The sequence below is a fragment of the Sebastes umbrosus genome, chromosome 1 (assembly GCF_015220745.1).
Source record: "Sebastes umbrosus isolate fSebUmb1 chromosome 1, fSebUmb1.pri, whole genome shotgun sequence".
Classification (NCBI taxonomy): Eukaryota; Metazoa; Chordata; class Actinopteri; order Perciformes; family Sebastidae; genus Sebastes; species Sebastes umbrosus.
Window position 1 is genome coordinate 33,721,001 of NC_051269.1, and position 16,392 is coordinate 33,737,392.

General features: G+C 42.7%; 1 protein-coding gene across 12 annotated transcripts in view; it reads left to right on the forward strand.

Annotated features, from left to right (window-relative positions):
* celf4 (CUGBP, Elav-like family member 4) overlaps nucleotides 1-16,392 on the forward strand; it is a 102,292-nt gene that overhangs the window by 20,097 nt on the left and 65,803 nt on the right. For all 12 annotated transcript variants that reach the window (XM_037769884.1, XM_037769814.1, XM_037769866.1 and 9 more), the window contains exon 2: nucleotides 4,660-4,742. In XM_037769884.1, the coding sequence (XP_037625812.1) occupies nucleotides 4,660-4,742 (83 nt within the window). The remainder of the gene's footprint in view (nucleotides 1-4,659; nucleotides 4,743-16,392) is intronic.

Genomic DNA, 16,392 nt, shown 5'->3' on the forward strand with positions numbered 1-16,392 from the left:
GGGAGACGTTATAGATTGGAGTGTCCCTCATCCGGGGCCATAGCTCCCGCTGAGGTCAGAGAGGTCATGGTCTCTCTCTATAGTTTTGGGATATTTGGGTTTTTATTAACCTTACATTCTGTAATTACAAATATATATTATAAAATGTTCTCAATCGCTAGTTTCAAGTCTTCTTCAATACAGCATGATGTTCATTTAGTAAATTATGGTCCCATTTAGAGTCAAATAAACCATAAAGCAGGGTGTGCTTTAGGGCGTGGCTACCTTGTGATTGACAGGTCGCTACCACGGCGTTGTCAGGGAGTTGTCCCAGACAATGTTTTCGTCGTAGAACTTTAACCCTTTCACAGGGTGTTTTCAGTTCATGAAAGTAAATTTTAACACTCTGGTCGCCTAGAAATATCTAGCGTTCGGTCATTCTTAGCTCAACCTCTGGTGTCACTTCCGGTTGCAAAAAACCAAGATGGCGACAGCCAAAATACATAACACGTGGCTTCAAAACGGCAGTCCACAAACCGAGGGGTGACGTCACAGTGACTATGTCCACTTCTTATATAAAGTCTATGATTACGGCCATATTGTCCAAATGCTATTCCCACACAACCAAGGCTAGAATATCTGAAATTAGTCATACAGTTGGAAACCTGGCAAAATATTACAATTGATTTTCAGCGACATCACTTCATAACTCATGAATCCTGCTTCAGTACATAAACAATGTCTGTTTAAATAAACAATGTTGGTTTTTAAATAAATCGATCCTGAGTAGATCAGACTTAAAAACCACATGTCGTCTCTGTAGATATAAATATATGTACTGTATATGTGTGGTTAGATTCCCAGCAGCCAACTTGTTGGGAAACTACATGTAGCAAAGACAGCTCATTAAGTACATGTTTCCCATAGTTAACAAGGTCAAAGCTCTATGTGGTCCAACACAGCTGTCGTTTAAATGAGGCCTGGTGACAGTTGGTGGATTTCACCACTGAAGCTCGTGTCTTTTCTTCTTTCCCCACCAGTAAGTATTCATAGTCTCAACCATTCCCTTGCTGCTTTCTTTCATCTTCTCCCCTTTTCTTCTCCATATTCCTCTCTCTCTCTCTCTCTGTCTCTCACTCTTTTCCCGTTTCTCTCTCTCTCTCTCTCTCTCTCTCGGTGGGTGTGTGTCCCTTTAGGGTGTCTGCAACGGTTGAGATAAGAAGCGAGTGTAGGACACAGGGGGATGGTGTTCACAGAAGCTAGGTGATCTTATCTCCTCTCTCTCTCTCTCTCTCTCACCGAGCGGCCCTCGCTGTTCTGCTTTTCCCTCTCTGCTGTTCTCCTCCCCCTCTTTCTTTTTGCTCCCTTGCCCTTCTTCCTCTCTTCCCCCATCTCTCTCCTCTCCTCTCGGCTCACACACACACACACACACACATTCTCTCAGATCCCCTCTGCGCTGCTGTTGATTTGAATTTGAAGTGATGGGAAACCAAATTGGCAGCATTGACAGCAGAAACAAACAGCTTATCTCTCTCTCCTGGGCCAATATGGGTCTTAGTCAGATACTAGAGCCGCTGCCAGCATCTGACTTGTGACAATGATGATAAATTGAACGTTTGTTGACTGTCACTTTTCATGTGTGTGTGTGTGACCGTGTTAGCATTCACGTGTGCGTGCGTGCTTGCCCCTTTACATACGTGTGTGAATATTCTATAGTGGTGGAACGTAAATAAATAGAAAGTAGAGTATAGCACTTAAGCACAAGTTTGAGGTAGTTACTTTTACCGTCTGTTTCAGTTTTATGCTTCTCTATACTTCTACTTCACTACATATCAGAGGAAGATGTTTTCGTTTTACTCAACATATATATGCAAGCTATATTCATTAATTAATTTGCAGATTAAGATTTTTTTATACAACACATATGATGATCCAACCCTATCTCTTACAAAATTACTTCCCCATACAACTGAACTGCATTCTCAATTACATGTCGAGGGAAACAAGTTTTCTCCCGGATTATGGTCAAATTTCTAACTGTTTTAAACACGTGGTAAAAGTTGTAAATCGAAACAAAAGCTACTTGGTTACATTTTGCAACTTGGCAAATATGTCAATCAGCAAAGTTTCCTCACTAAATTAATAGAAAACGTAATCCGGGTGCCATAACATTTCTTGTAATGACTGTATTTGTAGTACATCAACGTATCCTCACACAGCGGTTCGTATGAATATCTTACGAAAAGTTATCCCTCTTCCTACAAATGTCCAGCAACACGTGATGCACATGCCAATTCCCGCTCTTTACATGTATATAGTCTTTTCAAAATAAACATCCGTTTTCACAAGGAACAACTTAGATAGGTTTAGGCAATAAAACAACTTAGTTAGGTTTAGGAAAAGATTGTGGTTTGGGTTGAAATAACTCCGGAAGTGGCGTAACCTAAGTACAGAAGTTACGTGACAAATAAATCATGTTGACTTCTGTTTTCACACGGGATACGAACACTGCTTTCATAGGCGAAAGTGCTAGGTTCTTTTACCCTCCCATCCACCCTGACCTCTGCCCCACGCACATTTTGTATCTCTTTATACTTCCTGATTCACGATTACGTGGATTACATACAAATTGATTTTGGAGGATATATATGAATTACATTAGTATTTAAATGTAATTTGTAGGCAACAGGGTTGGATGAAGGGATACTTGACCTCGTCTGACAGTGCTGTGGGAGGAAATCAGACAAAAAAGGTTGTGAAACACTGGATTATCCTTTCCAACAGGAAATAATCTCCATATCAACTACCCTCAATGCAGTTTACACACTAATGCATCAGTAATAATCAAAAGTGCAATATATAATATTAAAACGCAACAGATACTGTGTTTTTTTTAGAATAGTTTTACATCCTGGTATGGTATTGCTGAATCTGAATATTTCTTCCATTGCTGGATATCCTGGATGCTGTGGGTGCCCGCTCTCCAAAACATGGCGTGTGAGTGTCAGGCGTGTGAATCAGAGGCTCGCGTGTGTTTCCTCTGGGACGGCGCCGGCATGTAGCGTTAACACGACAGGCCCGGAGAGGACGAGGAGGTAGCCAAGCTGTCAGTGGCCAGCTCCCACTCCGCCTAATGAGAGAGAGGCCCGTTAATTAAAAACACCAACAGGCGGAGCTCCCCAGCGTCTCGCCATCAGGACGACCCGGGGTTAAAGACACGGAGCCGAGAGGATGGGAGGCACGCTGCCTCTACATACAGTACATGGTGCTGCCCTCGACAATAAACAGCCCCCAGTATGCAAAAAAGAACAAAGCAAAGCACGACTAGGGAGAGCTATAAGAGGAAGGGGCTTTCTTTAAACTGTTTTTTTGCGGGGGGAGGGGTCTGTGATAATCGTCTGCTCAGCGCTTGATGTTCCCAGAACAAACTGTGGTGCTTTTGTCTCTTTGTGCTCGTGTTAGTTGCATGGCAGCAGGGAACGGTTCGTCAATGTCTGCATGGAGACTTCTGTGATCCAAAAAATGGAGAAAAAAAAAATTACCCGAAATTGCTTTTTTTTCTTGCAGCTGTAATGTTCACTAAAGGAGCCCTTCAAATGCTCCAAATGCCTGCTAATATCATCACTGTGCAGGAACTAATTGTCCCTTGTGGATGATTTCTGTTTCTTTCACTGAATTTAATTGAATTGAGTTTATTTATTTTTTTTCATTCAGTTAAAATTTCCAGCGTCTGAACCAATATGCAAAACACCTGCAAATATGTGAAAAATATTTGCCTCAAATTGAATCGTGTCACCACAGCCTATTGTGCAATTGTCTTTGTAAGTGTTTTATTAAACTGTCAAACACATGAATCATTAGCCTTGATCTGCAGATTGACAGTTTGTCAGCTCTCTGACAGTGGCGCGCGCCTCGCTGTCAACAGGGGGTGGCGAGGGAACGGCTTACACGTTCCCCACGGCTTCTTCTTCTTCTCCTTCCTTGCCTCCTGCGTCTCCATCTTCCTTCCACCCCCACATGTCAGCCCAGGTGCTAACAAAACCGAGGATTGTGGGTAGTCTCGGAACATATGGAGCAGAGAGATGGAGAAATGAAGGGTGGAGGGAGGAGAGGAGAGGGGAGGGGAGGGGTGAGAGAGAGAGAGAGAAGCTGTCAGGGAAATGTCTATCCCTGTCACAGCAGCCAGAAGAGTGCGATGGACGAATGGATAACTGCTATTTCAGACTGCCAGGGAGAAAGCTCAGTCAGATTTGATGTGTTTTGCAGAATGGCTCTCGTGCAACACAGAATGCACAAATCGTCGCATCTCCAAAGCCGAAATTTTTGGTCTCGCTTTCATGTCTTTTTTTTTCTTTCTTTGTTGCATGCGTACGGATCGCGTTTGTGTACAGAGGAATGTTCCATTTGTTCAGTTGTCGAAATGCTATTCACTGTGCACAAAACGCGCAGGCACACACACAAACACGAGCGAATTCCCAGAGCGGCCATGTAGACAGAGTTTCAGAGCTATGGCTGCAGGCTTAGTGTGTGTGTGTGTGTGTGTGTGTGTGTGTGTGTGTGTGTTGTTTTTGGCTATTCGCTGGTGATTGGTGCAGCCCCCCCCCCATGTCTCTCTCTTTCTCTGTCCTCAGTTCACATAACATAATCATCTCTCTCTCTCTCTCTCTCGCTGTATTTCAGGCTGTGCCTTCCTCACCTACTGTGCCAGAGAGTCGGCCCTGAAAGCCCAGAATGCATTGCACGAGCAGAAGACCCTGCCAGGGGTAAGTCGTACACGAGGAACGCCATGTACACCCAGAAGCAAAAATCTTACACAAACATATCTTGGATTCACTCCGGCACACACAAACACAGATGCTCATTTTTAACATATAATGCCTTATATTCATTTCACATCAAAGGGGACTGACTGACTTCGCCATGCTTGTCATGTTCTGTTTATCACTGGCTGTGCACCAGACATGAGCGCAGCCCTTCTTTCTCTTAAATATCCATCCTTTTCCTCTGCCGCTAGACCCCCCCCCCCTCCCTCTCTCTCTCTCTCTTCACTGCCTCCCTCTCTCTTCACTTTGACAGTCACACACACACAAACCCATAGGGAGAAGCCACACACAGCATCGCATCATTGGCATACTATTTATAGTCCTTCCTCCTGTTTGTGTAAACGAGTGTGTGTGTGTGTGTGTGTGTGTGTGTGTGTGTGTGTGCGCGCATCCATGTGTGTGGGCAAGTGTGTGAGATAGACGGAGAGGGATGAAAAGCGGGTGAGCGGGTGGATGTGGGCTATTTTGCACATTTATGTGCGCGCTCTGCAACATGAGTGTGCATCATGAGCGTACATCACGACAGCATATCTCCACACAGATGTGGGCTGTGGATGTTCCCGCTCGCTGTACAACGCAGCTGGAAGCGACGCATGTCTCGTTTTAATGCTCGGCTCCTATTCATGCATGCTGGGATGAGGGATTTTTTGACGTTGTCGTAAAGAAGAGGTAGATATTGTTAGCATGCGTGTGTGTGTGTGTGTGTGAGGGATTATATGCATTGTGAGCATTTTTCTTTAGTGTACACATGATTTGATGATTACATATTTGTGTGTCTGTAATACATTTCAGTTAGTTATGTGCCCGAGTGTGCATGCACCTGAATGCACACGCATCAAGGCTCTCGCACGCACGCGCCCGCCCGTGCATTGTGTGTGTACGTGCGTGTTAGGAAGTTTTGATGCGTCTCTGTCAGGCCTGGCTCGGTTTGCTCTGTTCGTTTTTAATGACGCCTCCAGGGAAGCTGACAGTCGCCGTGTTGAGCGCACAGCCTTTGATGTGAGTGATTATGACATCACAGACGTGCAGCCGAGAAGAGCGGAGGAGTGGGGATCCGTGCTCTTTTTTTTTTTTTTTTTTTCACTTCCCAGTGGCATATTATTCAGAAAGAAAGAGGGAGGGAAAGACAGAGATGCACAGAGAGAGAGAAGGAGAGATTAAATATTTGGCCAAAACCAGAATGCGATTTCGTGTTCACACAAAATGTGCTTCCGATTGATGTTTTTGCCTTTGTTGCTATTGTTTGACACGGACCAAAAGATACGGGCACAAAAACAACCTTTTTCTTAAAGGAATCTCGTCTTTACATCTTTAAGGGAAAGAGACTGTATTTGGCTTCACGCGCTACATAGTAATGCATCAACAACATTTAATCAGTCACTTGCAATCAACGTTGCTTTAGAGGGAAATGCTAATTGGCAATGCCTTTGCCAGCGGAGGACAGTCTCAGGTTTGCATTTGATCGATGGTGAGCGTTAAGTAAACAACGGTAATGCCATAGGACAGACCTAGATGCTCAACAAACCCTGAAGCAGAGAGCATTCAGAGAGGCAGACCAGGAGACTGTCTCTCTTGTTGCTGGTGGAAGTAAAGCCGGCAAAACAGAATAAATGAGTTCATTAGAAACAGAGCGAGGACTTGGCCCTGGGAAAGGCAGCGGGACGTTTTATGGCGCACAACTACACCCTCTTTCCTTCGGGGAGGTTTTCACCTATACCTTCTTCTCTCCCTCCTTCCATCCTCTATCAATCCCCCACTCGCAGGCCAACACAACCAAAACCCTGCAAATGAAATCCCTTTTTTCCCCCTTAAAGCCTCTTTCCCCTTCACTTCGCATCCTGATGCGCTTTTCATCGTCAAAGTTGCTCCCCAACCCTCACATTTAAAAAGTTTTCCGCCGTCTTTTTTCTTTTGCTGCCAGGTGAGCCGAGAGAAGAGGGGATTTGGCTTCCTTGAGGAAATGCCCTGTAAGCATGGCTGTAGGCTGTTGGTGTAGCTCAGACAAAGTACTGAGGGCTGCCTTGTGTATGTGTGTGTTTGTGTGTGTGTGTGTGTGTGTGAGTTTGTGTGTGAGTGTGTGTGTGCAACTGAGCAGGTGCAGCGTCAGGAGAGACTTTGGGTAAACAAGCGACAAGCAAAATACCGATGTTGAAGTGACACTGACATTGAACTATTCATGATAGATGACAAATTGTTTTCACATCCCTCATTCCATTATAGTGCTACAAACTACAGGTACACAGGATTATGCTGATGGAGAACGAGTTTCTGCTAACGTAATTAAATCAACTCTGACACAGAAACCACTGCATTGTTTGAGGACATTTGAAACATTCAAGAATTTGAATAATAAGAAACACCACAAACTCCCCGGAACCACGGATGGATCGTAGAACAGACCGCCTGAGCACAGGCCCAGGGGCCCAAGGGGGCCACGAAACCAGCGCCTCTATTTGGAGTGACTGTTGTTAAATTTTTTTGTTGGAAAGAGTTTAGTTAAGTTCTAATGAACTCTGATACTCATAGAAATAGAGAGGGAGCCAGGCCATTGGGTATATGTAACATGTTGAGAACGTAAAGAAAAAGCCTCTTGGAGGTATACCGTAAACCCAACAGGAAGTCGGACATTTTTCATTTTAGGCCGGGTTTTTTTTACCATTTCGAGGCGTTGTACTTTAACGAACTCCTCCTAGAGATATAACCCGATCGACTTCAAATTTGGTCAATACTATCTTAAGACCTTCGTGATGAAAAGATAAGAGTTAAAAAGTTAAAAGCTTGAGTTTTTATGGAGCGTGGCGGCAGAAAAGCGCCTTTCGGCAAAATTCAGGAAATTGTTGTAACTTCAGCGTACATTAACCAATCTGCTCCAAATTTCTCATGCGTGATAAGAGTGTCGGCCTGAGGACATCTACATTTTGTCTCATAGTCACAGCGCCATCTACTGGCAAACAAGAATTTACAGGTTGTGTACTTTTACAACATATTCCTCACAGATTAATCAGATCCATCTCAAAAATGTGTCAGAAAAGCCTTAAGAAGTTGATGATGCTGTCTTGTGGTGGCAGGGCTCGCCATGAAACAACAAACCATTGTAAGTCGACTCCAGATGGTCAGATCCTTTCCAGTTGTTCTTAATGACCTGCCTGGTTAAATAAAGGTTAAATTATAAATAAATTTAAAAGTGTGGATGTCCCAATCATGTTTTTTTCGCTTCTGAACCCATTCGGAGTCCTTTAATAGCAAGTAGATTAGATCTGAGCTTTATTTTTATTATATTTTTGTTTTTTTTCTGCAACATAATATAGCTACACCAACATTTTATTTATTTATATATATTTTTCTTTTTTTTCTTTCTTTCTTCTTGTCTTTTTTTCTTTTGTAAACTAATTTCAATGTCATGTTATTACTGTCTTTATTTGTTGTCTTTTTGTTTTGGAAAAAACAATTAACAAAACCAAAAATACAGCTGCACAGTGCAGATTTTAGGTACAATGAGTATCCATTAAAATATATTTAAAAAAATAGAATATAACCTTCCTTTGATCGTTTTTCTATAATATTTTGAATAGTGTCCTGTAGTATTTTATATAATATCTGTGAGTGTGGATCTGTTTTGGCAGGAATCTTTGAAAGGATTTAGACAGCTTCTTTACATCTCCAGCATGAACAACATACTGATGCAGATGCATCATGTTTTCAACCAACCTCAGTACTTCACAGCTAAGTAAAAAAAAAAGGCAAAAAAATGACCATAACTGGTATGATTTCTGCCTGTTTCATAACCCATGATTCCTGCAAATACACAAAAAGTTTTGTTTTCTAAGTTGAAGTACAGACGAAAGAGAAGGGTTTCTTTTTTCTGAGATAGTGACGTGAGACGGGCCTAAAATGGGGCGCGTCCCAAACGCCGGGCCCTGGCTGCCATATTTGTGATCCTGCGCTCCAGTTTCAGACTCGTACTACAGCGAGAGGCATTAAAAAGCCTCTATTGATTCTGGCAAAAGTCCTCACGAGTGGGAGGATGTGTTTCTGTGCGCGCACGTGTGTGTGTGTGTGTGTGTGTGTGTATGTGGTCGTGTGCGTGTGTGTGTGGGTCACAGGGTGGAGTTGCAGAGCACGAGCTAGTGAAGTGTGTGTGTACGCACCACAGGGTACAAATACCCACCAGCAAATCCTCCCTCACACGTATAAATACTCACTCACGCAAAAAAAAAATCTCTGGCATCCACTCAAACACACTGTCAGATTTACAGTATGTAATGCCTGAGCAGCACTAACACATGCCCCCACACAGTGCACAAAAAGAGCATGCACTCCTGAATACTTAGCACCGCGTTCCAAGTTAGAATAATGCACAGAAATTCACACGAGCACGCACAGATACAAAACACACCGCTGATCCGAAACCCGTCTCGGCAATACAACACTCCTCGTAAACACTTCCATTCAACAACATGATACTCTGATACTCATGGAAAGAGAGAGAGAGAGAGAGAGAGAGAGAGAGAGAGAGAGAGGGGAGAGAAATAGGGAGAAAGTACTGTACAAGAGAGAGAGAGAAATACGGCGTCGATTGACTCGCACTGTAATAGTGAGCCAGATGAGAAAATATAGAACACTGTGAATCAATGCGTCATTTCAGAGCGCTCTCACACACACACACACACAAACACACACATACATAATGGAGCACATATACACACAGAGTTTTCAGCCCAGGGGCAAACAAACAACAGAAAAGACGGGAAAGCAAATGAATAGCAGGAGGGAGGAAAGAGGAAGGGGCTGATGAAGGCAGGATGGAGGGAGAGTGGGTGGATGGAGGGAGTGGGAGGAGAGGTATAGTCGAGGTGCCTCCATACCGACTGATTTGTGTCTGTTTCTTTTTTCACCCCCAACCCCTCCTTCTCTCAGTTGAGATAATGCCAGGGCAAGAAATCTATGGCATTGATTGGTTGCTGCGACCCAGTTTCATGGCAGCTTTTTCTCAATAAGTCGCCCTCATTGGTCAATAACTGCCAGGCTCCACAGGTGAAGTGGTTGAAGGGGGTGTTTGGAGGGAGTGCTCCGTTATGATTTGCTTGCCCCTAAGCATGCACAAGTACAGTAGTTCACTCCTTCTTGTAGATTTAGATTAGTGGTGCAGTGTGCAGGAGGCATAGCTGCACATCCACATGAATAATGCCACAAGCCCTGGAGCTAAAACCTCCCCTCCTTCTCCCCCAAGCCATCACCTCATCAACTACCCTAATCACCCTCATCCAAAAGAAAACCACATAACTCGCTCCAATTAATGGATCCACAGTCATTGATAGAATGCCGGAGGGACGCACAAGCAAGTGTTAGTCCAAAACGACATATATGCGTCACAAAAAACAACGTATTTCTGTAAACTCATAGAGCTAATGAGCAACTTATTTCAGTCCGCCTCAACAATGAAAAGAAAGAACAGAAGGCGCTGGCAGTAGTCAGTGTAACAAAAGAATAAACAGTATCCGGCGTCCAAACCGCAGCGAAGCTTTTATGTGAGGCAGTACGCAGCCGGAATCTGGCAGGTCATAAGCCTGCAATAAAAATTCAAATGAGTCTCCCCAACAGACAGTACAGAAGCAGAGAGACCTCCTGAAAGTAGTGTTTGTAATAAATTCAGAGTTAAACACAGATTCCACTGTTTGTTGATAAGCGCATCAAAGTCATCAAAGTTCATTAATCCTCTTTAAAGAGGGCCTATACGTTTTAATGGATCATATACACTATATGGTCCTGTTTACTTTTAGTCTGGGCTGTATTTTGTGGTTTGGGCCCCTTAGTTTCTTTTAATGCTATAGTATACAAAGATATTTGAGACAATAATGTGATTTCAACTATGTAAAAAAGGCGTTTTTTTCTTCTTCGACATGACAATGTGGAAGGACTTGAATGGCGTGAACTGAGCCCCGACCTCGACCCCATCCAACACCTTTGGGATGAATTGGAACATCGATTTTGAGCCAGATGTTACCGCCCAACATCAGTGGCCAATTCCACTAATGCCATAGCTGAATGGGAGCCAGTTTCCAAAATCTCGTGGAAAGTCTTCCAAGAACAATGGAGGCCGTCATAGCAGCAGATTAATGCCCATGGCCATTTGGTTTGATTGATTAATTCATTGATTTGCGTCCTGCACCGGTGGGCTTAAGCTGTCAATATAATCCAACCACAGCGCACGGTCGAACAGCATCTGTAACCGGAGGTGGGACCAAGTCACTAGTAGGTCTCAAGTCTTTGCACTCAAGACCCAAGTCCTACACTTTGAGTTGCGATACCTAAACAAGTCATAATGCGCTTTCCACCACATGTGATGCCATTTTAACAATAGAGTAATGATATATTCAATTTACAAAAATCATGAATGCTTTTTAAAATCTGTTAAAACAAGTGCAACTGAACTTAATCACAAAAAAAGATCTGGGGAATTAAGTGTCGACTTGCTGGAAATTAATAGAGTTAATTTTAGTTGATTCAGGAAATGAAAGCAAACAAATTGATTCGTGGCACACTTTTTAAATAACATACTTTTTAAACGTATCAAGTATTTTCAAATCAAAAGGCTCAAGTCCGAGTAAAGTCACGAGTCACTGGTGTTAAAGTCCAAGTCGAGTTGCAAGTCTTTTTTTTATTTTGTCAAGACGAATCTGTCATCAATTTTTCGAGTCCAAGTCATATGACTCAAGTCCACACCTCTGTTTGTAACCCAACTGTATACCCAAATTTAAAAAGTGAACATTTTAAAAGGTCCACTTTATATGACAGGAATGCTGGAATGAAATGTTCAACCATCACATATTGGTGTAGCGTTCGGGTGTCCACAGACTTTTGGCCGCATACCGTCGTTTTGGTAAAACCCCTTAAAGGAGTGAAGCATGAATGGTGCCATAATTGTAACAAAGATCATTACAAGCCTACACACCATCTTTTGTCATATAAAGTCTGAATGCTCCCATTATCATTGGGCTCCAGGCCTGATGTTACAACCTCCCATTGCCAAGTGGAGTTTGAGCAGATTGTACAAATGAGAAAAAATCATCTGTCTGGAGGCAGCACTTCACTTTAGTCCAATAATCCAACTAATTTCAGAAGTGGCGCATGCTGCCCGCCGGGCCAATGGGCCGATGATCCATATGTGAAATGACACACCTTTATACAATGGAGCCATACTGAAGTGCACGCAATGTCATAGCAGTAACCCAGTTTTTGATCTCACTGTTATCTCATTTAAAAGGGATAGTTTGGAGTTGTGGCCAGGACTCCCCAGAGTGACTACTCAAAAATGAGAATTTAGCAAAATGCCCCATTATCACTCTCCGTTGGGACATGTGTCGAGTCAAGTCTTGATGTATTAAAGCTTATTATAATTTCAAATAACGCATATTCTCCCCTTTTAAGTAAATTTACTACAAATTGCCGCTGACAGAAAAGATGGAGTCCTCAGCCAGCAGTCCTAAAAAACGTGTGATATGCTCTCTGAAGGAATGGATTGAGCTGTCTGAGCGATTCAAAACACCTCTGGTAAGTGCCATTATTGGGTGATCCAAATGTTTTTGTGCTCGCTCTAAAAGCATGTCCCCATTTCAGAAATTTCAGAGGTGCCATAGCTCTTTTCAGCATCTCAATCTATTGCTGGCTCAAGCTATTGTCACAGTCTGAAATCAACTTGTCCTTTCCTTGAGTTTGTATTGATCCAAAAAAAAGGCAGCATAGCCTTAGAGCGCATCAGTGAGTCTTCATCCTCAGCAGCCCGCTCCACTGAGCATTTACAAGTGTTAATGTCACTACTGGCACTTTAGAACTCCTCCATGTACTCGCCAGAATGGAAAGTGGCAAAAAGAAAGTAATTTCCAGGCACAGATGATTCACTTTTAGATAAAACATTTTTAAAAAAGAAAGTTTGACACAAACTTCTCTCTGATGTCCGCATTATTGTTAAAGTGCTGAGAAATCATCCATCCGATTGGGGTTGTTTCCTCATTGACATAAACCTGGCCGTGCCTATGAATGTTCACTAAGGGAGAAGACAGAGGTACGGGCTGTTGCAGCTGGAGGTATTCCTCAAGCTTTAATAGCCTTTTAACCAGTGCGTGCCTGGCCTCAGTCCTGGCCGCGCGTATATTACATAGATTTAACTATCTCCATACGCTGGTTATAATAGTCATTCGCCATTGTCATAGTTTTAGCTGCTGCTGCTGCTGCTGTACTGAGACCGCTTGACTCCAGCTGCTTTGAAATATGATGCCAGTTCAGGGATTCAGGGATTTTTTTCTGAATAGTTGTATGTCACACTGCTGTTTCTCCTTGTCTTTTTCATGCTCCCAATGTGACGCACACTACATGAGAATTGAGCCAATTTTGCGCTCGATTCCCCCCACCCGACAATGGACAGCAAAGCCCAGATATTTTGATAGTTCTAAAGATTGTCATTCCAGATATTCCTGTTGTCTGAAGTATGTCTGATCGGCTCGGAAGTCCATCCCGGCCACACCGATTTCAAATCGTAAATATTGAACATGTTCAGTATTTACGATCGGATATCCTCTTGTGTGTGGGGAACCCCGAGGTCATTCGATGACGCAGTCACGTGGGAAAGAACGACAGCCAATTGAGAACCAAGCTGACTGAAGAAGGAAGTACAATCATCGCAGTCATGGCGGCCGCGGCTAATGCAAACGCAAAGCATGAAGTAGTCGTAAGATGGACTCAGAAGTGGAGGACCAACTTGTTGACCAACAACACGAGTGTCTATTTAACGTGTCTCCATGACTTCACCCATCCATCCTTCATGAAATTTCATTCATGAAGGATACGCTCAATTACTATTAACAAATGGTTCAACAAATTGCTGTAGCTTTATGAGAAGAAAACAATACAGTATGAGTAACAAAGACTCAAGCTTAAGAACCCAAACAACAATACACTCAATTACTATTAACAAATTGCTGTACAAGCCCCGATAACATTCAGGAGAGGCTGCAGAAGAAAACAGATTGAAAAATACAAAGATATCCCCAACAGAGAATTAAAAATTACGAGAAACAAACTTGAGAAGATTTGTCTCTAAATCTCTCGCTGATTGGACGGTTGTGGACGACAGACAGCGAATGAATCGCTAATTCTTCCCGCCTGTCGTCCGCCATGTTCGTTTACACTAAAGTCACACTTGATAGCAACATTTGCGAGATTTCTGGTGTTGAGAGTTGGGTCCTCGTGTTGTTCTGGAATGGAAATCTGTTAGTGTGGTGTTTCGTTGCTCGCCACACACTATAGCAACAAAACTGTTAAATTTAACATAACATGTTATTATGTGTGGGGTCTCTCACATTTTCAAAATCTGTTAAGATTTGAGAAATCTGCTAGTGTGGGCCAGCCTTAAGCTCACAGTACAGTATGTCTTTCCACAACAGTAAGTGCAGTGGTGTCTGATATATTTACTGGAGCCTCTTCAGTTAATTTATCGCCGACATTAAATGTTGAGGAACAGGGAACGGATAACTGTAAACAGTAAAGGGCAACAAATCAGTCACACTTACAATATAATGTATCTATTAAAGTAGTGTTTTATTGATCATTGGAGAATATTATGGTCCAGACTATATACCTTTTTCTTTCTGTCAAGCATTAGGGTGGCTCGCTTTACTCCTGTGTCTCTTCCTCAGTTGTCAGAGCGGGAAAGGGCAGAAACACCAGAGAACATTTCACATTCAGTGGATTTATTTTTTCCTCAGGCTCTACAGGACAGCTTTTATCGTACAGCATGAAGCTCACCATACTCTCATCTCGCTCTATATATTAGTCTTAAGTTCTTTCTGTTAGTTTCACTCAAACTGCTGGTGTGAAATTAAAGTTCACTGAGAATAGTCGACTATAAGCCCTCTGGTTTAATTAGAAGTCTCTTTAAGATACTTTATTGAATCAATGAGCATTAGGTATCACTTGTTTTCCAAAATGGCTTTATAGAGTTTCAGAACAAAACTGTTCAAGGGTTTCAAAATTAGTGTTAAAGTTGCTTTCTTGACTGCAATGCTGCTCTTTTGGTAGCAGTACTTTAAAGTGCTACTTTGGTGTAAAGCTAGATAACAAATAAATGATTTCGCAATGACTGCAGAGAGGGGGAAAAAAATCACAAGCCCAGTTTGAACAAGGACTTTTATAATGAGAACAACTAAAAGAAAAATTATTGTGTCAGTTCAAAGCTAAGGGCAATTATCATGCAATGCTTGCATTGCTGTTTTCTCTGTCTTCTTTCATCATAGCCCTGATGGTAGAAACTATTCAAGGAAGGTATAAGTGATAACAGAAGAGCTAACAGTGTAGCAAGGTGGAAACATGTAGGGAATTATGAGAGATGTAGTGAGACGTAGCAGGTTAGGGGTTAAAAACAGGAGCCAGAGCTGGTATTGGGTGCTGAACGGTTTTAAAGCTAGTGGTGAGCCACGCTGCAATATTAATGTTGTTTTTCTTCTTACAAAACTTCTTCTAAAGCAGAAACTAACCCCACAGTTTTCACAAAAAGAATTTACTCTTCTACTCCTCTCATGCTCAATGCTGCCAAGAGAAACCAAAACCCATTTTAGTCCGTGACCTTCATCACCTCACCTTCACTGTAGCCGTACGAATATATAACACAGCAATTTCAATTTCTTCGTTTGGCCATATCATCCGATATGTTCGACAGAGTGGGAAGCGGCGCTCGGGAAATCTTGTTCCATACCCCGCCGTGGCAGCTGGCGAGCTGGTGGCCGGCAGATGTGATAATGACACGACGCACCAGCTGAGGCCGGATAGCGGGCCGCGACTCAGGCAGCTTTTAATAATTGATGGCAGCCAAGGCCCCGGATTGGCCAGTAATTGCATTACAGGTCACTTCTCAATAGCAATTTGTGAAAGTTGTGGTGATGTGTGCCGGGTGGCGATCAATAGGCACTGTCCAGAGACGCAGTCTTTCCCTCCCTCTCCCTCATGCTTTCTCTCTCTCTCTCTCTGTTTGTATGAAGGCAAGAAGTCTGGTGGAAACATTTTCTTTCAGTGTTCTGTGCAGCAACAACACTATGGAGCTTCTTTCACTCCACAGATCAAAATACCAGCTTCAATTTAAGTCATTGCGAGCACCTGCATAAACCCCTTCAACACGCAGGATATTTTTTTCATTATCCTAGATCCTATCCCAGCAGCTGTAGGAGCAGTTAACTTAAAGGAGGAACTACACCAATTTAATTTTGCACTCCTATAACATTGTCAGATTCACATTTTTTAAAAAGCTCTGATTGGCTCAACTGTTTCGCCACTAGGGAAACAGCTGTCAATGAGCACAACACCACACCTATATGAATTGCTAAAACTGAAAAGGTTTATGGCTCCTGAGAGGCTTTGTCAACTCTGAAAAAACAATGTCATCAGGGTTATCTTAGCTTGAGCTTGGATACTACAAATTTATAACAGGAAAAACTGCGTTACAAACTGGGGTTGTGTAGTTTGAAAGATGTATGAGTTCACCATGTATGGAGGGTCCAACAAAAAGACTTAATTTGCATGATGGGAATGATCCTTTAGCTCA